The 25,716-nt window shown below is 41.2% G+C and overlaps 1 protein-coding gene across 1 annotated transcript in view; it reads left to right on the forward strand.

Annotated features, from left to right (window-relative positions):
* SYN2 (synapsin II) overlaps positions 1-25,716 on the forward strand; it is a 323,398-nt gene that overhangs the window by 276,328 nt on the left and 21,354 nt on the right. The window contains exons 8-10 of the mRNA XM_084832467.1: positions 3,363-3,437; positions 9,819-9,921; positions 23,159-23,308. Coding sequence (XP_084688593.1) covers positions 3,363-3,437; positions 9,819-9,921; positions 23,159-23,308 — 328 coding nt within the window. The remainder of the gene's footprint in view (positions 1-3,362; positions 3,438-9,818; positions 9,922-23,158; positions 23,309-25,716) is intronic.

Here is a 25,716-nt window from a genome sequence, read left to right on the forward strand (position 1 = left end):
AGGTTTTGGCAGTGGGCTTTCTGAGAAACCTGCTGGAATTGGGATGGGCTCCACCAGCCCCACTTCCTTCTAGTGGCTATGATCAGCATAATGGCTGTGCCTGTACAGATACCCATAAGAGGCTGTGAGCTGCACAATAAATTGGGCCCTCTCTGCTGCCCCTGAGAAGCTATCTGGCAAGTCAGGGGCTGCTAAGCATATATGTATATTTAGATGCTTCTGACTCCTGAGAGGCAGTACAATTGAATATGTAGCAGCACCATCAAGATTATATTTCCTGTGGAGCTTGAAATGAGGACTGTATTATATGCGGACCTTCAGGGAGTTGTTAAAGGATGTTTAAGGGGTAACTAATCTACATTAAATGATCTTAAGTGCATCATTACTGTCATTTCACTTGGGCCCTGTCATTTCATTTCATTCCATACTAGGAAACTCTCTAGTATAATGGGAACAAATTATAAAATAAATCCTATGCTCTGTTTCCACTGTCTTTTTAGTGGAGGCAGTCATTCCATTCTCAATACTTTTATTGCATTCACTGGCTTAGCAACAATGACTACGTAAATCTATTTATTTCCCATTCCTGTTTTATCGCGTATTTTCACTTTAGCAGGTTCCTGACTCAATGGAACCTTTCTGTCATAACCTTTAGCCCTACTGCACTTGACCTGCCTCCTCCTCCTTCTGCAGTACAGCTCTGATGGACATCTTTAAAAGCTGTTCACATCACTTTTCATTCATTTCAGACATCCCAAGTAATTCTGTTAGTTTTGTGACATGTTTTAGAATGTTTGCTTGTAATAGGGAGACACAAAGCTCTCTCCAAATAAAAAGAGGAGCAAGTTTAAATCCAAGGAAAGACGATAACTCTCAAGCTATGAGTCCTTATATTTATTTGTTTGTTTAAGACATTTGTATCCTTCCCTATATCATTAAGATCTCAGGGCAGCATACAGATAAAATCAATTTAAACAGTATAAAACAATGAATAATTTAAACAGCTAAAAGCTTATTAAACCATTAAACAAGCTAATGCCAATTAGAAAATCTAAAACAATAAAACAGTTAAAATAATGTGCAACTTTAGGGAATTAAGTTAGCCCGCAAAGACTTTGGTGAACAGCTATGTTTTAACTTGGTCCTGAAACAAAACCAATGCCTGTGCCGATTGGGCCTCAAGGGGCATTCCACAACCAGCCCTCTCCCACGTCCCACCATAGTATATGTCTCACACTGGTGGGATGAAGAGGAGGCCCCCTCCAACAGATCTCAGTCCTCAGGCAGGCATATGTAGGTAGAGGCACTCCCTCAAATATCAAGGTCCCAAGTTGCTTAGGGCTTTAAATGTCATCACCAGAACCTTGAATTCTGACTGGAAGCATATTGGCAGCCAGTGCAATTCCTTTAAAACTGGAATTATATGATCTTTACATGATGTTCCAGGCAACAGTCGAGCTGCTGCATTTTGCACTAGTCACAACGTCCAAGTCATCTTCAAGGGCAGCCCCACATAAAGTGCATTGGAGTAGTCTTATTGGAACAGTGAGGATAAAACCACAATAAGTATATAAAAAAATGAGAATTGCCCTGGAAATCTATTCGTCCCACTGCTGAATTTGAATCATTAGAAGAATTAAGACCGGGTTAAAAGCGAGCATTAAATGCCGGGGTAAATAAGAAGGTCCCCATCTAGCACCAAAACCAGGTGAGCGTCTCGGGAGAGGGAATTCCAAGGTGGGCACCACTCACCTCAGAAGATGAGGACACCTCTAGAAATTCCTCTGAAAAATCAGAGCTTGGGTGGGCAGATGTGAAAATAGGATGTCGTTTAGGTACCTAGGCTAGTCCCCAAGCTGTATAGAGTGTTAAAGGTTAAATCAGGACTTTGCATTAAGCTCAGAAATGGACCAGGAGCCAGTGATTGCATATGGTGGCTCTTGGGACCAGGTCTCATATCTTACAGGATATAATATTTTATTTTAAATACACCCACTGTAACTATGGCACTAAATAATTCTGAGGCAATATTGTCCCTGTGAACCCACTCATCCTTGCAAATCTGGACAGAGACAGGGACTAGAGCAGACATAAAAGTGTTTTCGTGAGAAGCCACTGTGTGATGAGTTTCTCTGTTTCATACTTGTACTTACAGTAATTTGTAACTTGTACAGTTTTGATTCAATTTCAAGTAGCAATGCAAGTAGATTTAATGTTCTACATATCTTTTTTGTTTTCAATTACACTTTATCAAGGGAAGGAATATCTGGCAGGATATTATGACCTTTGAGAATATTTCCTTTGGCTTTCACAGCTAAATCACACTAATAATCAATTATTATAGGTTATAAGATCAAGATCAATGTGAAACTTCTATCATGCCTCATATGTATTAGATATGTTTCATCTGTAGCTTGATGTTCCACAGGTGTTTTTCATTCCTTTGTGTGTCTGTGTGCACGCGCATGCTTTTAATACAAGCAAGGAATAATTACTTGAAGAGCTGCCACAGGAAATATCAGCTGTTTTTATAGCTTTAAAGCTCCTATCCAAACCTCTTGTATTGTAATCATCTGTTGTATATGTGGTTGTGAGCACAAAACTCACATTGTAGATGGCTAATTACAACTAGCGAGATAACTGGAATATATTTTGGGATCATGTCCAATACCACAGTTCTTGCAAATGTTTAGGGATTCATACATATGGACATTAAGATCAATACATCATTGTTTCAAGAAAATGACTGGGGTGAAAAAGAAACAAACACAGTAGGAGCACATCGCACACATAGAAACTTGTCAAATTTTCTCATATAATCTTGTCTTTCTCCCAAAACAATATACTGAATCCGTATTAATATTATGCAGAAGCACACTGGTCTAAATTGCAGTATAGATCCAGACCTCACAGTGATGACGAACGACACAACTCTTTAAAAAGTCATACAATTACTGCTACAGAACACAAATTATGGGATACATCCAGGTTACTATTTTTCTAAGTAGAACAGAAATATTCTCACGTTTAACACAGCTGCATTGAGGTCATTTCCTTAATTTTGTTCTTTTCTAAAGGTTCAAATTCCTTATCTGATTCAGGATAGACAACTATGGCTTAACTCAGTGTACAATATGTTTATTTTCATGAGCACTGTCTTCCCTGTTCACATCAAATTAAATGCCTATGTTCAGAAAAAATAGTTGAAAACATGTATTGTTTGCTTGACTTCGTGCTTTTTGTAAGTTGCTTTGCATGCTTATTATTAAAAATTACAAAAACATGTCTAAAAAATGAATAATAATAAAACAAAATGACATCGTCAGAGTGCTCCTTACTTAGGCATTTATATTTCTCCACAGGAGGACTTCTTTATCTGGAAACTGGAAGACAAACACAGGATCTGCAATGTTGGAACAAATTGCCATGTCTGATAGGTAAACAAGGAATTTAATAAGGAATAATTTAATTTAAAAATATAAATAACTTAGGAACATAGGAAGCTGCCTTATACTGAGTCAAATCATTGGTCCATGTGGCTTATTATTGTTGACACTGACTGGCAACAGCTCTCCAGGACTTCAGGCAGGGTTTTATTCCTGCCCTACCTGGAAAAGCTGGGGATTGAACCTGGAAACTTCTGCATGCAAAGTCTGTGCTCTACTACTGAGCTATGGCCCACTTCCAGATAGAGGATACACTGTGCTTGATATATGACATAGCTGAAAAGGTTAGGGGTGTGGTTGTTGATGTGAAATACGGCCAACTTGTGCCAGTATCACTCAGCAGCATCTGCCCAAAGGTTGGATGGATTAGGAGCAGCCAACCCAGCCCTTTTTTCTATTACCAGACACTCTGATAGTTAATTATCGAAGAGCTTTTATGCTTTTCAGCTTTAACTTTCCATCACCATTGATCCCTACCTAAAACCAAACTCTGGATATCATGTAGATATATATTAAACCCAGTGCTTTTTTTTTTCTGGAGAAAAGGGTACCAGAACTCTTGGATTACACTTCCTCGGGAATAGATGGTGATTAGATTGTAATAAAGAGCATTAAAATAGTGGACAAACACTATATAGAAGAAAAGGTGCCGGAATTCAGTTCTGGGGAGTTCCACCAGGAAAAAAAGCACTGATTAAACTGATATACTGCCTTCCTTTTTAAAATTAGTATCAACCTGATATCAAGGATGCCTGTGTTTCTCAGCATTACATTCACCGTTATTTCCACTATGACATTCTGCATTCGACTTAGTGCTCTTCAGTCATTCTCCATGTTTACAATGTATGCATTGAAAAGCGAGAAGGACAACAACCCCAACACTGCATGCCCTGCTAGCCCTCTTAATGTTTGTGCATACAGCTGTATGTATGTAGATGCCCCATTTTAGACCTTCAGGCTCTACATGCAAAGGTTGGAGTTGGGTCCAGTGTTGCTGTCCTGCTTCCCCCATGGAGAATGACTGTAGAGGGTTCTTGGTGGAGATTCATACAGAGGTTCAACACAGGCTTTACAGGTGCACCTTCCTGTTGCCAGACATGGCCAACAACAGCCAGGATGTCTCTCTGTAGGAGTGCAGGAAAACCAAAACATGTGCTGAGACTCATCACAGAATTGGAATCCACATTACTGCTAGGTGACTATGCAAAATCAGGTCGTATAGGAAAAGACTGTCATACATAACTACACACATCTTCTCCAACCATATTTTGTACTCAGTTATGGACAAAATACATGTTTAATGTGTGAAGTGTGTATGGCTGTGTATGTTACTACTTCCATTTAAAATACATGGGAACAACACTTGGAAAAAGGATTAGGGCTCCTTGTCTGTGTAAAGGCAAAAGAAGCAATTTATACTTACATGTACCCTTTGGGCTTTTCTACATAAGGCATTTATCATGCGCTTGTCATTCCCTACTCATGGTTGTTTACGGGATTAGTCGATGATGTGACCCTCCAGTTTCACTTCTGTATCTAAAGAGCACTTTCTATGAGTTTTTAGAGAAGGGAAAATGTGGTATTTAATTGGAAAAGTAAAAGAAACTGCTTTATCCATTGTGCATTTGCACTATTCTGCTATACCAAAGTGCTACCTAGAGGTTATGTAGTGGAAAAGCAGGAAAGGAAACAGTGTTTGTGTAGCTCTTGGATCTCAATTTGGCAATAAAACTGAAAGTACATAAGCCAATTATAGCCTCTTGTAGAAAAGCTCCTTGTCTGATTCAGAATGTGTGCCTTACAAAATGTAGCATAAGAACCTGCCTTCAAACAGACATTGACTAGGAATTTTTAAATTAGACTTTTAACTTTGTATTGTTACAATCCAAGAAATATCCTATTCAGGTCATGATGGTTAAGTTTTAACTATGCTGTCCACCGCTTCGGTCCGAAGCCCGAATAACAAAGTGAAGCAGGCTTATTCAGAGGTGATTCAGAGCTCTTATGATGTGTTCTGAGCAGCCCAGACAGCCTAGTGCGAAATGTATCAACTTGCAAGAGATCAGGGAAGAGGAGGAGGCAGTGAGCTTTGGTGAATGGCAACTCTAGTTGCCAAATTAGGGCTGAACATAACCAGCAGTCTCCAGTCAGTGACAGTGGTGGAGGAGGGGAGGGAATACTAGAGCGGAGAGATCAGCCTGCTTGCTTGGTTTTGTTTCATTGTGTGAGAGGGCGCATGCTGCTTAAGTGGTGGTTGTTAGAGATAGATTAGAGAGAGATCCTGTGTGTGCAGCTTTGTGTGCCTTTCTTTATTCCCAATCTGAATTCAGTTATTCTTTCTTTCATTTGTAGATTATTTTAAAAACCAAACATGTCGTACTGAGTTTGAATTTCCTCTCTTGTTCTTTATTTCACCCACCCCACCCTTCTTTAATAGGTTTTTACCTTTAATTCTTATTTATTCACTTTAAAAACCAGAAGAATTCACTTTAGTGGCTTAGCTTTCCCCCACTCCACCCCACCCCATCTTTTCAATCTGTACAGCTGTGCTTGCTCATTGCAAAAGAGATAATTCTGGTAGTGTTAGAGGGCTCTGTCTGAAGTTATTTGGCTAGAGGGGGGGGGTGTGTTTGTCTCAACTGAACTATTCTGTTTCTTTAAGAAAAACAGTACTTTGAGTTTCCCTCATCTCTCCCCATCCTTCTGAAATTGGTTTTACCTTTCATTCTCAGGTCACCACACCCATTCTGCTCATGAGACCCAAGGCAGGCAGTCTCTGTTTCCACAGAAATGTCAGGGCAGCATTGTGTGGGACCACTTTGAGGTGGGAGTGGATCCCAGCACTGCCATCTGCTGCCACTGCAAGGCATCTCTGAGCAGTGGAAAACAGCCAGGGCACTACACCACCAGCAGCTTGCTCCTGCACTTAAGGAGGCTGCACCAGTCGATCTTGCTTGGGGAAGAGGCCCCCACGTCCCAGCAGGCTGGCAGCAGGGGCAAGCAGAAGGATGGTAGTGCTGGAACTCCTGCAAGCTCTTTGTCTCTCACCCCCAAGAAGCTTAGGAGGAGATGGGGTGGGGGAAGTATGGGTCCACAAGGGGGAAGTTTCCAGTGCCCAACCAGATCACCAACTGCATGTATAAATATAAACTGGATAATGATGTGCACTATACTCTCAGTTCCTTCCATGCATTTGCATCATTTCTTTAATTAAAAACTTTCTGAAATTTGGCAGGTGTGGTATGGCTAATATTTTTATTAAAATATAAAATAAATATAAAATATTCATTTTGTGCGTGCTAAAAAAAAAAAAAAAAGCACATTACTACAAAAACAAACTACTCTTCCAGTCTGCCTGCCAGGTAATGTGTGTATTCCAAATTCAGCCAAAGAAAGCCTGAGGTCATCAACTGTGATTCTGAGTAGGAAGTACTAGGGGAAAGGGTTTGCACTTCAAAGAAACCTACAGCAGAGATTAGGGACAGTGACCACCTCCGCTTCAACACACCTAACTGCTCTGATTATTATCCCTTCTTAGTTTGGTTTGAGTTTCTCAGGACAGCACATTTCACCTGTGTCTAGCACAGAAGCTACTAGGCCAAACTGTCTGAAATTTGGCAGATGAGATCCCCCCAGGGGGGCTGAGAGTTCCCCATATGTCATGCACCTCTGTGCAACCAGCAAAAAGGTATAGCTCTTTGCTTTCATACTTTTTGTGGAAAAAATCAAATTTCACCTGCGCCTAGCACAACAACTGCTAGGCCAAACTGTCTGAAATTTGGCAGATGGATCCCCTCCAAGGGGGCGGAAAGTTCCCCAAATGTCATGAATGTATCCTGAAAACTGAAAAAAGTTATGGCCGTTTGTGTTTTCCCATGCAAGTCAATGGGAAAACATCAAAAATTAGTGATTTGGATATCCAAACCTCGTTTCGGATTCAAGTCAAAGAGGATGGGGTCCAGATCAGTCTGAAGCAAAGTGGGGCCACTTCAGAACATCCAAATCAGCATCCAAAACTAAGCGGGGGGGGGGGATCCATGCACAGCCCTAGTTTTAATGATACGAGGTTCCTAGATACTAGATTGTTCATGCTAACAGCTTATAACATTAGGTGTTCTGTGCTCTAAAGTAAAAAACAAAGAAACAGAGTTTTCAAACATTACTTTATTAAAGCAGTCTTTTTAAAAATTCATCTTTGAGTTTGTAAACTATGAGCTATCCAGTTGCACTTGTAGAAATTGCAGGGATAAGTCAAGGACACGTCATGTCTTGAAGGGTTAAAGGAGATAGGTAATGAGCCACAGCTCCCAGAAAATTGTAAACTGAGAGGATGATTACTCCACATTGTGAAGGTTTATTATGGGTATAGTTGATAAATTCCTCCCTACTCCCTTCAGACAGCCAAACTAGATGTTACATGGGAGATGCATGTAACTATCAACATTTATTTTTAAGTGAAAAGTGGAACAAGGAGAAGGGGTTGTCAAATCCTTTCCCAGCCTGTGATTTGTCCACTCAAAATCACTCCTCCCGGTTGCTTTTTAACCCTACAGGGAAATTGTACAGGAACCCTGTGAGATTGCTTTTATTTATCACAGGAGACAAAAAGAGTACACATCACATCTAGTTTGAGAGGAAAAGATGACCAAATGGTGGAATCTGGAAGTGGCCCCTTTGATGTATGCAACCTTTGAAAATCCATGCTATAGATCTGCATTGGGTTGCATCCGACCCCCCAAAACATACTATGCAGACATGCTTTTATGTGGCAGTCCTTAAGTTCATGACAACCCTTCCATGCTCAGTATCTTTTCCCATCCATTTTGTACTTATATGAAAACTGCCTTCAATAAAATCTCAGAGTTTCTTTGGTTTCATAGGAAAGGCCTTTCAAAATCAGCTTTCTTTGTTTGGCTTGGTTTTTCTCCAGATTTACCATTAAAAGAAGGAACACTTCTCCTAGATTCAAATGACTATAGCACTTTACAGCAAGAGTGGTTTATAAACAAATAAACTCAATCACTACAATCAGCACTTTTACAGATGTTGAATTTGGCATGCATCCCCCCAAAAAAACCCTCAGAAATGAAGTTCGAGAAATAAAGAGCCATTCCTTATATTACATAAGATTTCATCAATAATTTTTCACAACATTTTTGCAAATATCTACGTTTAGCTTTTTTCTTTAAAGAGAAACCTTTCTGCTGGAACAAACTTCAAATAGTAACATCTGTACTATATATCAGAGGTCCCCGATCTTTTTGGATCAGCAAGCACATTTCAAATTTTGAGACAGAGTCATGGACTCTCTCTCAAAATGGCTGCTAGGAGGCATATTCTCAAAATGGCTGCCATTGTGGGTATGGCAAAGGGGAACAAAATACCCCTGCCCAAGAAGGCAAACTGGTGAGCCTAAAAGAGAAGTAATTTGTGTAGGAAGATGGGGGCCTGAGCTCCAAAGCACAAAACCACTCTTTTGAACCCACAGTTTTCTGCTCCAGCATCCATTTCACAGAAGTCAAAAAGATGAGGCTCACAGACAAGTAACTAGTCCAAAAAATGAGAGGATTTTTGCCTGAGGCATTTATCATGCACTCATCATTCCTCTACTCGTGTTAATTTATGGGTTCTTTCAACAATGTTGTCAAACCCTCCAGCTTCACTTCTGTTTGTAAACAGCACTTTCAGCAAGTTTTTTTAGAGCAGGGAAAATGGGATATTATTTCTGATGGAAGGAACAAAATGCTGTTTCAATGTGTATATTTGTGCTATTCCACTATACCATAGTGCCACCTAGGGGTTAAGTAGCAGAAAAGCAGGAAAGAAAATGTTCCTCATGTAGGTCTCAGATCTCAATTCTGTGACAAAACTGAAAGTAGATGCAGTGGATTGTGTAGAAAAGCAGCCTCATGTGGAAAAGCCCTCAGTACAAAGCAGATGTGGGGTCTGAGCTCCAAATGCCAACCCACATATTTTATCGCACAAAGCATAGCAAAATACCTATTTAACAGAAGGCAAACACGCCAAAAAAAAAAAAAAACCTTGGGGCAAAACGCACAGACATATACCACACACAAAAACTATGGCCATAGTTATTTGGAGGACGTAATGTATAAGTTGACAGAACCACACAGCTTGCTGGTGATTATTTTTAAAAAACTTAATGCCAAGGATACGTGTGCTCCTGTTGCTGCATCTGACCATTCATATATGTAAAAAATGTGAATGTTAAACATTTTCGGGCCACTCCTCTTAAAATATGTGTGGTGGGAGGAATAATATGGGATGCAGTCTAAATCAAAGCTATATGGCTAGATTGTATTATAACAAGATCATGTTTCAGACTAATGGGAGCTTCTCTTCGCATTCCAGGTACAAGCTTTGGATTGACAGCTGTTCTGAGATGTTTGGAGGTTTGGACATATGTGCTGTCAAAGCAGTTCATGGCAAGGATGGGAAGGATTATATTTTTGAGGTACAATGAATGCCTTTTCTCTATCAGCATGTTGTTGTTGTTGTTGTTGAGATAATAGGAAATATCTCTCTGCCTAAAGTTTCCACTTAGCTTTTTTTGGATAGGTGATTCAGAGTGTGCAATCCATTCTGGAACACACTTAAATAATTGGGCAAAGCCACATATCCCAGTAAATGGCACTGCTTGTGGGAAAGCACAACTGTATCATGTTGTGCTTTCCCAGGCTGAGGATCAAAATACTTGCGTCGTATTTTCCTAGCCCTTCTGCTTTCCTTTCTAAGTGAACTCGCCATTATTGCTTTGGTGCAAGATTTATAGGTAGCCATTTCCCAAGAAAATTACATCTTTACGTAAAAATGGGAAATTAAGAATATAATAATATATCCTTTTTTTAGCCATAAAATATATCAGATTTCCTGTATATTAGCATATGCTACTGAACAGTTGAATGTCTGTCTCTAGTGGTTTGTGGGATAAACAAACATTCTCTAATTCAGACAAAACACAAGCCACCTTGGGTTATTTAGCAGATGGATTGGGATGCACTTGCATTATGGTAAATCAATCTGTCCTAGGATGTAGACTATCTAGAAACCAAGAGAGGTCTAGTGGGAGCAGAAAGATACATTTACTCTCACAAAGGGAGGTTTGCAGTTTTCACTGACTCCCCCTCCATGTCCAGTCCACACACCATGTCCCACACCATTCCTGAGGGTTCTCCATCCCTCAGCATCAGCTTTTCAGTGGGGCACTGGGGCTGCAGCAGAGAGAAGAGGTCAGGAAAGTTGATTCCATTAACACTGTGGTTCCCTGTGCTGTGCCTGCAGGCATCATGGCACCCATGAAGACCTCCCTAGCATCTGTGAAGCCTCGGTGCTCCTCTGTCTTTTTACCTTCTTGATCAGCCTCAGCCTCCAAAAGTGCATTGAGGTGACAGGAGAGTGAGAAGAGCATGACTCTTTCCCACTTCTTTCAACTCGATGTAGTTTTCCAGGCTGAGATGAGAGCAGATGTTGGGTGCAGCCAGAGGGAAAGTGCCGTGCTTATTAATGTTTATTATTTAATGTTTATTAAAAAAGATGGAAAGAAAATGGCAAGTTTGGGGAAAGGTGTGTGTGTATATGTGTGTGTGCCCCACTGCTCTGTCTAGGTCTAGAATGTATGATGAGGCCTTGACCTGAAGTTCTCAGCTATCTGTGGTTCAGCTGAAGACAATAAGAAGCAGGCTATTCTCTCTTGTGGCACCTGTTGCATGGAATGCTCTGCTTTGAAATTCTCATCATCTTCAAACTTTTTGTTGTTCAGTTGTTCAGTCATGTCCGACTCTTTGTGACCCCATGGACCATAGCACACCAGGCCTTCCTGTCCTCCGCTCTCTCCCGGAGTGTGCTCAAGTTCATATTCATTGCATCGGTGATACTATCTAGCCATCTCATTCTCTGCCGTCCCCTTCTCCTTTTGCCTTCAGTCTTTCCCAGCATCAGGGTCTTTTCCAGAGAGTTTTCTCTGCGCATTAGGTGGCCAAAATATTTCAGCTTCAGTATCTGTCCTTCCAATGAACAGTCAGGGTTGATTTCCTTTAGGATTGACTGATCTGACCTCCTTGCAGTCCAGGGGACTCGTAACAGTCTTCTCCAGCACCACAGTTCGAAAGCATCAATTCTTCAGCACTCAGCCTTCCTTATAGTCCAGCTCCCACAGCCATACATTACTACTTGGAAAACCATAGCTTTGATTAGATGGACCTTTGTCGGCAAGGTGATGTCTCTGCTTCTTACTATGCTGTCTAGGTTTGCCATAGCTTTCCTCCCAAGGAGCAAGCGTCTTTTAATTTCATGGCTACAGTCACCGTCTGCGGTGATCTTGGAGCCCAAGAGAGTAAAATCTGTTACTGCTTCCATTTCTTCCCCTTCTATATGCCAGGAAGTGATGGGGCCAGATGCCATGATCTTAGTTTTTTTAATGTTGAGTTTCAAACCAGCTTTTGCACTCTCCTCTTTCACCCTCAACAAGAGGCTCTTTAGATCCTCTTCGCTTTCTGCCATTAGGGTGGTATCGTCTGCATATCGGAGGTTGTTGATAATTCTCCCAGCAATCTTAATTCCAAGCTGTGATTCATCCAACCCGGCGTTTCTCATGATGTACTCTGCATATAAGTTAAATAAGCAGGGTGACAATATGCAGCCTTGTCGTACTCCTTTCCCAATTTTGAACCACTCGGTTGTTCCATGTCTGGTTCTTACTGTTGCTTCTTGACCTTCGTACAGGTTTCTCAGGAGACAGGTAAGGTGGTCTGGTACTCCCATCGCTTTAAGAATTTGCCACAGTTTGTTGTGATCCGCACAATCAAAGGCTTTAGCGTAGTCAATGAAGCAGAAATAGACGTTTTTCTGGAATTCTCTTGCTTTCTCCATGATCCAGCGAAAGTTGGTGATTTGATCTCTAGTTCCTCTGCCTCTTCGAAACCCCGCTTGTACTTCCGGTAGTTCTCGGTTCACATACTGCTGAAGCCTAGCTTGTAGGATTTTGAGCATCACCTTGCTGGCATGTGAAATGAGTGCAATTGTGCGATAGTTTGAACACTCTTTGGCATTGCCCTTCTTTGGAACTGGAATGTAAACTGACCTTTTCCAGTCCTGCAGCCATTGTTGAGTGTTCCAAATGTGTTGGCATATTGAATGCAGCACTTTAACAGCATCATCTTTTAGGAGTTTAAATAGCTCAGCTGGAATACTGTCATCTCCGCTGGCTTTGTTGTTACTAATGCTTCCTAAGGCCCACTTGACTTCACTCTCGAGGATGTCTGGCTCAATTTCAGTGAGCGCACTATCATGGCTATCAAGGACATTCAGATCTTTCCTGTATAGTTCTTCTGTGTATTCTTGCCACCTCTTCTTAATCTCATCTGCTTCTGTTAGGTCCCTGCCTTCTTTGTCCTTTATCATGCCCGTCTTTGCACAAAACGTTCCCTTGAGATCTCCAATTTTCTTGAAGAGATCTCTAGTCTTTCCCATTCTGTTGTTTTCCTCGATTTTTTTGCATTGTTCATTTAAGAAGGCCTTCTTGTCTCTCCTTGCTATTCTCTGGAACTCTGCATTCAGTTGGATATATCTTCCCCTTTCTCCCTTCCTTTTCGCTTCCCTTCTTTCCTCAGCTACTTGTCAAGCCTCATCAAACAGCCACTTTGCTTTCTTGCACTTCTTTTTCTTTGGGATGGATTGAGTTGCTGCCTCCTGAACAATGTTACGGACCTCCATCCATAGTTCCTCAGGAACTCTGTCTATCAGGTCTAATCCCTTAAATCTATTCCTCACTTCCACTGTATATTCATAAGGAATATGATTTAGGTCATACCTGAATGGTTTAGTGGTTTTCCCTACATTCTTCAATTTAAGCCGAAATTTTGCAAGAAGCAGCTCATGATCTGAGCCACGGTCAGCTCCAGGTCTTGTTTTTACTAACTGTATAGAGCTTCTCCATCTTTGGCTGCAAAGGACATAATCAATCTGATTTTGATATTGACCATCTGGTGATGTCCATGTGTAGAGTCGTCTCTTGTGCTGATGGAAAAGAGTGTTTGCTATGATCAGCGTGTTCTCTTGGCAAAACTCTATTAGCTTTTGTCCTGCTTCATTTTGTATACCAAAGCCATGCCTGCCTGTTATCCCGGTGATTTCTTGACTTCCTGCTTTAGCATTCCAATCCCCTATGATGAAGAGGACATCTTTTTTTGGTGTTAGTTCTAGAAGGTGTTGTAGGTCTTCATAGAACCGATCAACCTCAGCTTCTTCGGCATCAGTGGTTGGGGCATAGACTTGAATTACTGTGATGTTGAATGGTTTGCCTTGGATTCGTACTGAGATCATTCTATCATTTTTAAGATTGTACCCCAGTACTGCTTTTCCCACCCTTTTGTTGACTATGAGTGCTACTCCATTTCTTCTCAGGGATTCTTGCCCACAGTAGTAGATATGAGGGTCACCTGAATTAAATTCGCCCATGCCTGTCCATTTGAGTTCGCTGATTCCCAAGATGTCGATGTTCAATCTTGCCATCTCATGTTTGACCACCTCCAGCTTACCTTAATTCATTGATCTGACATTCCAGGTTCCTAAACAATATTGTTCTTTACAGCATCGGATTTTCTTTTCACCACCAGACACATCCACAGCTGAGTGTGCTTTCGGCTTTGGCACAGCCGCTTCACTCTTTCTGGTGCTACTTGGAAATACCCTCTGCTCTTCCCCAGTAGTATATTGGACACCTTCCGACCTGAGGGGCTCATCTTCCGGTGTCATATCTTTTAGCCTTGTGATACGTTCCATGGGGTTTTCTTGGCAAGAATACTGGAGTAGGTTGCCATTTCCTTCTCCAGTGGACCACATTTTGTCAAACTCTCTGCCATGACCTGTCCGTCTTGGGTGGCCCTGCACGGCATAGCTTATGGCTTCACTGAGTTACGCAAGCCCCTTCGCCGCAACAAGGCAGTGATCAACTTTTAGGAAGGCTCTAAAAACCTCTCTGGGATCTATTGGGCAACATTTTGAAAGCTATGCTGCTGCAACTAGCTGTTTTATTGGTTCTTTTTAATGTTATTTAATTTGATTTGTTTGCAGTTTTGTATTCTGTTTTAAACTATGGTGAACCACATTTAGCAGCTGTTTTGTGGCTAAAAGGGGAGTGGCCCTTCCCCCAAAACAGATATATGGTTGTTTCCAGGTTTTGTGGGCCAAGCCAGGGGAGCATAGATGTACTAGCTTGGTTGTTGGTTGTTTATCTATTTGGACTAGAAAGAGAGCAAAAAGAAGGTAAGTAGGTTGGAGTTTAAGGGGAAACATAAAAACAGCTCTCCTGCTTGTCCAACATCTTATTTCCAACAGTAGCTACCTCGATGCTCCAAGGAAGCCCAAAAGCAGGACTTCAAGACATCAGTTCTCTCCGCAACAATTGATATGGATACTACCAGGCAGTAGTACAGATGGGAAGGCTAAGATTTGTGGAAGGCTGCAGACTGTGCTCCTGTCATCATTTTAGTTAGTTAATTAGTTATTTCATTTCTATACCGAAGCTCATTACCACATTCTCCTCCTGAGCTCTCTAGGTTTCAGGGTGCCAGCAAAGATACGTCTCTGTTCTCTCATTGTGAATGTGCCTCCTACACAGGTCACTCATAATTCACTTTCCTTTTTACTGGAACCAGGTATGGTCACAAACATCTGCACACACATTGCTATAGAGCAGGGGTGGGCAACTGCATAGGTCCTGGGACCATCTTCACCCCTTCTCCCCCCATGGGCTGTGTGCTCGCACACATGCACACACACACTCACACACATAGGTGATGAAAAGCAGGGGGTAAGAAAACAAATGGCATCCAGAGCTGCTACAGAATGCCAGAAGGGTCAAAATTGGTTTGCAAAAAAATTGGTTGCAGATTTTTTTATATATATATATTTTGGGGGTAATTCTCCAAAATGTTGGGGGATGGCAGGGGTTGCACTGGGAGACTGGGGGGGGGGGTCACATGTGGCCCATAGGCTGCATGTTGTCCACCCCTGCTATAGAGTCTGTGGACAATTGGGAATTGTTTTATTTATTTATTTTAAACATTTATATACCATTCTTCATCCAGTTTAAGATTTCAGAGTGATGTAGAAATGGATAACTCAATAAAAAATAGTAAAACAACAGATAAAATCAGACAAGCATTTGAAATTTACATGTTCAAAGTTTAAATGCCTGGGTAAACAAAAATGTTTTTGCCTGGTGCTGAAAAGAAAGGGTTTTTCATAGCCAGACAATTAACTTCTTTCTTCCTTCTTGGAACAAAAAAAAGCCTTAAGTAAAAAACCTGTGGAGAAGTAAGGAGACTATTAAAGATGCTTAGGAGGAAGAAGAAATTGTTAGATTATAAGCAAGAAAGCTAAGATATTAGTCTATGTCACCTATAAGCTGTTTATTCAGTTCCTTTCTTTCTGTTCTCTTCACCCGTAGTTTGAACATTCAAACACTAGGCACCATTACACAAGAGACAGGCAGAGGAAATCAGAGGTTTTTACAAATGGATCACATCAGTATACACTCTTGTAATTGTTTTGTGAGTTCATACTTAGAAAGCATAACTTTTTCACAACTATGTCAGTGATTAAAAAAATAGTTCACTTTACTATCACATAGCAGTAACGGATCTTCTACAAAGTTATTTGTATACATTATTTTCTACATTATTTTCACTTAGCAGCACTTTTACTTTATGGTGACTTAATTGATTCAGTTACTTTTTAATTGTACTGTGAAAAATTCAGAGAGAGAGAGAGAGAGAGAGAGAGAGAAATTGAAGCTCAAATGGTTAATTACTATTTCCCCATCTGGTCCTCTTCCCAGACCAAGAAACATTCAATATGGTTTTTGGTGAGCCCCATGCCCTCAAGCTAATGTGTATTAATGAAACATGACTGAATTATGGATGAGTGTGCCAATCTGGTGTGTAATACAAAGTCTTGGGGCATCTCTATCCCGGCATTTTATCGCACATTCATGATTGGCCACTCACAGAAGTTTGCAAGCCCATTACACAACATCATAACCTTCCAGTGATTGTCTCGCCATTTCCCCCTGCCTATCCAGTGTTATCCCCAAATGGAAAAAAATGCAGTACTTTTTCAGCCTGTGCAACAGGAGTGCCATGGCCGGCCTGTGTAGTTCACAGGTAGCATGAAAAACTTGCTTTGCTTTGGTTTGTTGGGGGCGTGGTCATGATGACAATGGCAGTGATGTCAGGTGGTGGGCGTGCTGATATACTGACCTGCCAGCTTGCTGCCATGTTGGCTCGCTGTGACTAAATGCAACACACCGACGTTTGCTCCTGACTTCGGCTGCTTACTCCACGACACAGAATGGCCAGCATGCCAGCAGTTCGCCGGGAAGCCAGTGCCTGCGGGGGCGGGGTTCAGGCAGTTCGGTGGAGGTTGCTGTCTACCCACATTGCACGTCCATCACAATCACAACCAAACCACCAGTAACCTGCAAGGGGAGGGAAAGGGGCAGCACCAGGGAGGAAATTTTGCAGTGACCTCAGTGCATGTAATGCTTTTTGCGGAAAAATAGCCACCCTAAGAAAAGGTAAGGAACGGAATGTAATGAGATAGAAACAACTGTGTAAAAGAGCCCGATCTAATCCCACAATGAAATTGGATAGAGAAAGCCCTGGTATTGATGCAGATTTCTGCCACCCCTTGGCTGAACCCCTTGGCTGAATGGTGTTGGAGGTCCTTCTGGCTCAGTAGGTTCTGGGTGGATACAGTACAATACCAGCCTAGGCCTTGGGGATAAGAGAGGTGGAGTTGTGGTCACCTGCAAGGATTTTATTCAGTACAGAGCATATCCCTGTTGGAAGTATGTTTCTGATGTTGAAGTCCAAATATAGGAGATTCTTGTAGATACTGCTTGTCTTGCTTCCCATTAGCTACGTGCTTGTTCCCATAGGAACTTTCCTGATTATTAACATTTGATTATAACAGGAGGACATGCTTAGAGTTCCACAGTCCTGAAAGTTACAGTCTTCAAGCACACATGGAAAGTCTTCTCTGCATTGACAGAAAACTATAGAACATTATATTATTATTATTATCATCATCATTATCATTTCTGTACCACCCAATAGCCAAAGCTCTCTGGGTAGTTCACAGCAACTGAACAATGGAGCAACAACAGACTTGTTAGGGAGCCCCACTACCTTACATCTCTACACATTTAGACTGCAATCCTATACACACTTAACTGGGAGTAAGTCCCATTGAACTCAATGGGTCTTACTTCCGGGTAGACATGTCTAGGATTACCCTGTTAACATGCAATCCTATGCATCTGTAGACAGAAAAAGTCCTACAACTCCCAGCATCCCCATCAAGCCATATTTCATATTTGATCTTGAGTTAAGTCTTTCTGGGATCTTGATAGTATGTATTGTTCATGTTGCTTTCATATTTATTGTTTTAAAGATTTTACACATTTTATTATTGTTCTTATTGTTTTGCCTATTTTATTTTGTTCACTGCTTTGTACTTTTTAATGGAAAATCAGTTAACATTTTTTAAAGTGTGTGTGTGTTATAAAAACGGTAAAAGAACGTTGATTTTTATCATCTCTGCTGAAGAAAAAAATTAAAAGGAAGATAAAGAAAAGAGATTTTTAGTTCTCATACATGATACATAGAATTCTGGATCAAACCTTTGTGGTAAAGCAAAACATGGCTTGCTACAATAGTGCATTTACCCAGAATATGTCCATCACCCAGTGTAGTCCGTGTCATTCAGCCTGGAGGAAATGAAATTGTTTTGTCTGTTCTTCATTTGTGGTAAAGCCAAGAGACAAGAGAATACAGTAGATTTCCAGTCTGCTGGTTAGCATGGTAGCTCACCACTTTCTAATTTCAACTGTATCTTTCAACCATGGTTGACCATTTGAAATAATATCCCACGTACTATTTCCCATGTGGCTTCTTTGCCACATTAAAGTTATGTTCCAAAAGGATGATTTCATCAGTGAGGATAACTCATCCTAACTTTTTTAGGTTTTCACACAGCCTTGCAGGAAGGGTATACATTACATAGCAAAAGTTAGACATTGTTGTGGGCCAAACAAGCAGTAAATCACAGAAACTAGTAATGCTTCTATAAAAAACAAACACACACACATATTTTACCTGGTTCTGGAAAAATTGCAATGTCAGCACCAGTTGCACCTCTGTGTGGAAGGTGTTATATAGTTGAGGTGCCATAACAGCGAAGGCTCTCTCCTTTGTTGACATATAATATGTTGAAGATACTTGAAGAAGAGCCTCCCCAGCAGGTCTTAAGACATGGGGAGATAGTTATATAGAGAGGCACTCCTTCGGATAATTGGGTCCCAAGATGTTTTGGACTTTAAAGGTAAACAACATAACCTTGAATTGGGCCTGGGAGCAAATAGGCATAGGATGGTGTCAAGCTAATAGGAGCAACTTCTCCTCAAAATGCCTTGTAAACTTGTCACAGCAAGCCTCCAAGAACTCCACTATATCTTCACAAGGTCAGATGTTAATAGCATGTAGCTTTGCAGCCATATTCTGCAGAGGCTGCATTGTCTATACTTGGCTCAGTTTAAGGTGTTCTACCTTTTAAAGCCCTCCTTCATGGCTTGGGATCTGCATACTGCCAGCATGGTTTCTTCCCATATATTCCCCCATATATTCCCCCACCAGGTAAGATCTCCTGGATGAGATCTGCCAAAGCTTTCTGTTTAGAAATGCAATTGGAAACTGAGATGAATTGGCCTGGGTACTGGATTTGGTGCTTTTTTGGATGTTTTTACTTGTTTATAACTTCATTTTTATGAAAAAGGGATGTTGTAATTTTAATTATGATCAAAAGCAGCCTTGAGTAGATGATGAGTTAGAGTAAAACTAATTTAATTCCCTAGATAAATCTTATTTATTTATTTATTTATTTATTTCTATACTGCCCAATAACTGAAGCTCTCTGGGCAGTTCACAAAAATTAAAACCACAAGTACTGCATAAATATATATAAAATCAAAAGCTTAAAATTACAGTATAAAAATACAACCAGATTAAAATCTAGCAGCAATGCAGAGATTTAAAATACAAATTTAAAACACCAGAGCTAAAAGATTAGGAAGCTAAAATGCTAAAATACTGGTAGAAAAGGTCTTCACCTGGCGTCAGAAGGAGAACAACATAGGTGCCAGGCGAACATGTTTAGGGAGTTCATTCCACAGCCAGGGTGCCACAGCAAAAAAGGCCGTCTTCCTGGTAGCTACCTGCCTCACTTCCTTTGGCGGGGGCTCCCAGACTAGGACCCCTGAGGATTATCTTAGGGCCCAGGCAGACACATATGGGAGGAGGCAATCCTTCAGATAACCTGGCCTCAAACCATTTAGGGCTTTGAATGTTAATACCAGCACTTTGAATTAAGGCCGGAAATAGACTGGAAGCCAGTGCAGCTGGAAAAGTATTGGCATAATGTGATCTCATTGGCCAGTCCCTGTTAACCATCTTGCTGCCCTATTTTGGACTTGCTGAAGTTTTTGGACCATTTTCAAAGGCAATCTGCATATAGTGCATTGCAGTAATCCAGACAAGAGGTTATCAGAGCATGGATAACTGTAGCTAGGCTATCGCTGTCCAGATAAGGGCGTGATTGGTATACCAGCCTAAGCTGGGAAAAAAAGAAGTGCTCCATGCCACTGAGTTCACCTGTGCCTCAAGTGACAATTCTGGGTCCAAGAGCACCCCCAAATATGAACCTGATCCTTTAAGGGGAGCACAATCCTCTCCAGAATAGGTTGAACATCACAGAACTAGATGAACCACCTACTAACAGTACCTCCATCTTGTCTGGATTGAGTTTCAGTTTATTGGCCCTCATCCAGTCCATTACCATGCCCAGGCATGGATTTGGAGCAACCATTGCCTCACCTGGATTTGATTAAAAAGAGAAGTAGAGCTGGGTGTCAACTGCATATTGATGGCACCTCAGTCCACACCTCCAGATAACCTCCCCCAGCAGTTTCATGTAGATATTAAACAACATAGAGGATAAAATAGAGTCCTGTGGAACCCCATAGAACAATTACCAAGGCACAGAGCAATAATCCCCCAGCACCACCTTCGGCCATCCAAGCAGGAGCGGAACCACTGCAGTCTAGTGCCTCCAACTCCCAGCCCAGACAATCTATCCAGAAGGACACCATAGTCTATGGTATCAAAAGCCACTGAGAGGTCCAGGAGAAGCAATGGGATCACACTCCCCCGTCCTTCTCCTGGCAAAGGTCATCCCACAGGGTGATCAAGGCAGCTTCTGTTCCAAAACCAGGCCCGAAGCCCAATTGAAATGGATCTAGATAATCCATTTCATTCAAAAGTGCCTGGAGTTGTCCTGCAACCACCTGCTCAAGCACCTTACCCAGGAAGGGGATGTTGGCCACCAGCCTATAGTTGTTATCATCCTCCGGGTCCAGGTTAGGCTTTTTCAGGAGTGGCCTGCTGCCATCTCTTTTAAAGAGACCAGCACCACTCCCTCTCTCAAGGAGGGATTTACAACCTCCTGGACTCAGCTGGAGGGTCTCCTCCTTGTTTGATGTAATAAGCCGTGAAGGGCAAGGGACCAGACTTGGCCAAACACCTTGTCTGCAGTATAGACATGTATACTGGGAAGTAGCTCACATTGAACTAGTTTCTAACTAAGTGTGTTTATTATTTAGGTTGTGATTCTCTAATGAATCCCCTGGAATAATCTAATTAGCTTTAGGGGAATACTCTGAGATGAGAGGTTGAATACCAAACTATATGTAATGTGGGAGATCTGGGTTTAGATTTCCCGTTATGCTTTTTAAGACTTAAAAGCAGACAGAGGGTAGACTCTATGCTGCTTTTTTAGAAAATGTGTTTACCAATGCAACAAATAAATAATAAATTTGCCCATAATCATAATAAGCATTAGACCAATCTGATAATTCATTTCCATATTGTTCATACAACACAATAGCCTGAATACCCCAGAGAATTGTGTTCAATTTAAGCTCATTGCCTAAGTCACTCTTGTATTGTACTGCAGACTTTCAAAACACTTTGAAGTGAGAAAATAATGGTAATCTGAATTCATTCTAATATAATACCTTCTCAGATGGTGAGAAGTTGTTTTATGATGGGAGGTATGATAGGTCCCAAGATCGAAAGATAAAAGCAAACAGGTTCAAGAGTCATTATTTAAGATGAACCTTAAGAATACACTTCTAATGACAACTGCAAAAAAAAAAACTTTTAAAATTACAGCTGTTTCTTCAGGGAAATATTTCATGGAAACAGTGGGGCTGTAAATTATATTGCAATGAGATACAGAAGAGAAGACTTGTTTGTTCAAATGATAAATTTAGAAACCATTAAACTGCTAGCAGACTACTTATATAATCCTAGCCCCATTATCTGGTATCAAAGCTTTTGTTGCTATGGATAACTCAGAGTCACTGTGGGGCAGCGGTGGGAGAAACATTTGATCAGCACAGCTAAAGAAAACTCTTGCCCATTTGTCCAGCATGGAATCAGTTATACATAGAAGTAAATAGGTCTTTTTGTTGCAAGGGAAGATATTAAGTTAAAGGAAATATTACCTTGATGTCCACAGAAGTGGAGATGTGAATTCTAGGCAATGAAAGCCGGGCAGTGCCATTATAGACAACTGCAGGTCTGCTGAAATTCTATTATAGTCACTTGCTCTCTGATTTGAATATGTAGGTTTTTATCAATACAGCTTGTTCCGTTGTAGTCAAAAGAGCATTAGCATGCTGCATAATTGTCACCATTCTGAACGTTGCCTCTGACCGACACACCTCTTTAAAGACTCATGCTTTGTATTAGAAATGTAATGAACATAGATAAGAAATAAATAAATAAAATGTAAAGAGCTATTGTCCTCAGCCACTGTGCTGCAACTGGTGGGTTGGTTTGTTCTTGGGAGCATTTTGCTTGATGTGTATCATGCTGTATTCATGTAACAGCCTGGTCAGTTGCTGGTGTAACATAACAAGAGGTGGAACTAGTTTTTTCATCCAGTTTATTCTTTGTTCTTCTGTGATGCCATCGACTCCTAGGTCATAGGAGCCTAGGCACCCAATTCCAGTAAGCTTTCTGTGCCCCTGGTACATCCTCTAGTGAAAAAGATAAGGAAAATAATGTTCCATATGTAGTGGGGATTGTTTGATGCAATGTGCAAACCTAGAACTCTAGGTTGTTGAGGGACAAACAACCTAGAGTTGAACCCATGGTTTGTTGCTGGGTTAAAACTCTGGGGCATTCCTGGATTGTTGATGAAACCAAATGCAAAGCAGATGTGACAAGCACATGGGAGGCAGCTTACTCGCTCACTCCAGCACAGCCCCACAATTCATGGGTTAATCAACTCATGAATTGGTGTTATGTGCTAACCAGATCAATTTGTATATACTCTGACTCAGTTTCCTTCCCATGTTAAAAACAAAACAAAAATTGAGACACCATCACAAATTTATCACATTTCCTGATAATCAAAACTGTCCAAGGTTTGGATAGAAGAATTTAAAAATGTGATTCTAAAGAAATGCTTTAGAATGCAGTTCAAGATGGATAATAATGGCTGTGACACAGCATAGAAATCCACTAAAATAATGTTTCTCTGCCTAACCAAGCTTTTGGGTCTTCTAGGTTATGGATTCTGCAATGCCGTTGATTGGTGAACATCAGGCTGAGGACAAACAGCTTATAACTGAACTTGTTGTAAGCAGAATGAACCAAATGTTGTCTAAAACACCTATACCATCTCCTCAGAAACCAACAGCCACTCAGCAGCCCCAGGTAAGGAATGCTGATACTCCTCTATCACACACACACACATTCTCTCTCTCTCTCTCTCTCTCTCTCTCTCACACACACACACACACACACACACACAGAGAGAGAGAGAGAGAGAGAGAGAGAATGCTGAATCGTTATTAGAAAAAAATGAGTAGTGAAAAGGGATGCGTATGGATGATTCCTTGAACCATAATTTCAAACATCATATATTTAAAATATCCGAACAGTGCTCAGGGTCAAGGCAGTTTATATCAAAGTGCAAGAAACACTGTAATTTTATAATTAAGCATACAACAACAGTAAAACTTAGCAACTAAGACTGAACATCTCAGCGTATCAGCCTTCAAAAGCTACCTGAAACAGCTGAGACTTGGAGCCCCTGTGGAAAGTCATAAGGGAGATCATTCCATAGTCTCAGGACAATTTCAGTGAAGTGTTCCTAGCTGTTGATGTTTTCACCTCACATAATGAAAGTAAAAGGATCAGGGTCTGATTGGAGGATTTTAATCAGCAAGCGGGTTCCTACTGGATGGTCATTTACCCTGAGGTGAAAAGAGAACTGAAAACAGAGCGGGTTGTCTGTGGCTAACATGCACAACTAACATGCTTCAATGGAGACTTACACTTAGATCGTGAAACTGAATGCGATATGCAAGATTCATGCTTAAAGGGTCTTTCTACATTTCCATGTTACTCTTGTCACATGGAGACTACAACAGCAAGAACTGCCTGCATAACATCTCCACATCACCATGAGCCATTCCTGTAGATGGCTGCCCATTGGCATAGAAACTCTCTGTATGATGGTTGCTGTGTGATTATCATGCCGAGGCTGTTTCCAATGCCTTTCATATTTGCAAATATATAGACTGGCCCAAACTCAACGCAGTATTTTGGGTCACAACAGGATTTTCCCTCAGGTTTCATTTGCTACTGGAGAAAAAGGGTTTTCTACTGACTATGTTTTATTGTTGTTTTTAATCTTCTCCATCTGGAGCAATCTATTTTGCTGAGTCATTTCTTTTTAACAGGCTCTTCTGATATGTGGGTACCTTGTTCACTCTTGCTCCTGGTTTGCTTCACATTTTAGATTCAAAAGGTCATTTGAGGTGGTTTTTGTTGTTGTTGTTCAGTCGTTCAGTCATGTCCGACTCTTCATGACCCCATGGACCATAGCACGCCAGGCCTTCCTGTCCTGCGCTCTCTCCCGGAGTGTGCTCAAGTTCATATTCATGGCATCGGTGATGCTATCTAGCCATCTCATCCTCTGCCGTCCCCTTCCCCTTTTGCCTTCAGTCTTTCCCAGCATCAGGGTCTTTTCCAGAGAGTTTTCTCTTCGCATTAGGTGGCCAAAATATTTGAGCTTCAGCTTCAGTATGTGCCCTTCCAATGAGCAGTCAGGGTTGATTTCTTTTAGGATGGACTGATTTGACCTCCTTGCAGTCCAGGGGACTCATAAGAGTCTTCTCCAGCACCACAGTTCAAAAGCATCAATTCTTTGGCGCTCAGCCTTCCTTATAGTCCAGCTCTCACAGCCATACATTACTACTGGGAAAACCATAGCTTTGATTAGACGGACCTTTGTCGGCAAGGTGATGTCTCTGCTTCTTACTATGCTGTCTAGGTTTGCCATAGCTTTCCTCCCAAGGAGCAAGCGTCTTTTAATTTCATGTCTACAGTCACCGTCATGGCTATCAGGGACATTAAGATCTTTCCTGTAGAGTTCTTCTGTGTATTCTTTCCACCTCTTCTTAATCTCATCTGCTTCTGTTAGGTCCCTGCCTTCTTTGTCCTTTATCATGCCCGTCTTTGCACAAAACGTTCCCTTGAGATCTTCGATTTTCTTGAAGAGATCTCTAGTCTTTCCCATTCTGTTGTTTTCCTCAATTTCTTTGCATTGTTCATTTAAGAAGGCCTTCTTGTCTCTCCTTGCTATTCTCTGGAACTCTGCATTCGGTTGGATATATCTTCCCCTTTCTCCCTTGCTTTTCGCTTCCCTCAGCTACTTGTAAAGCCGCATCAGAAAGCCACTTGGATTTCTTGCATTTCTTTTTCTTTCGGATGGATTGAGTTGCTGCCTCCTGAACAATGTTACGGATCTTCATCCATAGTTCCTCAGGAACTCTGTCTATCAGGTCTAATCCCTTAAATCTATTCCTCACTTCCACTGTATATTCATAAGGAATATGATTTAGGTCATACCTGAGTGGTTTTCCCTACGTTCTTCAATTTAAGCCGAAATTTTGCAACAAGAAGCTCATGATCTGAGCCACAGTCAGCTCCAGGTCTTGTTTTTACTGACTGTATAGAGCTTCTCCATCTTTGGCTGCAAAGGACATAATCCATCTGATTTCGATATTGACCATCTGGTGACGTCCATGTGTAGAGTCGCCTCTTGTGCTGTTGGA

The sequence above is a fragment of the Heloderma suspectum genome, chromosome 2, assembly GCF_057233095.1.
Source record: "Heloderma suspectum isolate Gila_16-S chromosome 2, 16-S_ref, whole genome shotgun sequence".
NCBI classification, from domain to species: Eukaryota; Metazoa; Chordata; class Lepidosauria; order Squamata; family Helodermatidae; genus Heloderma; species Heloderma suspectum.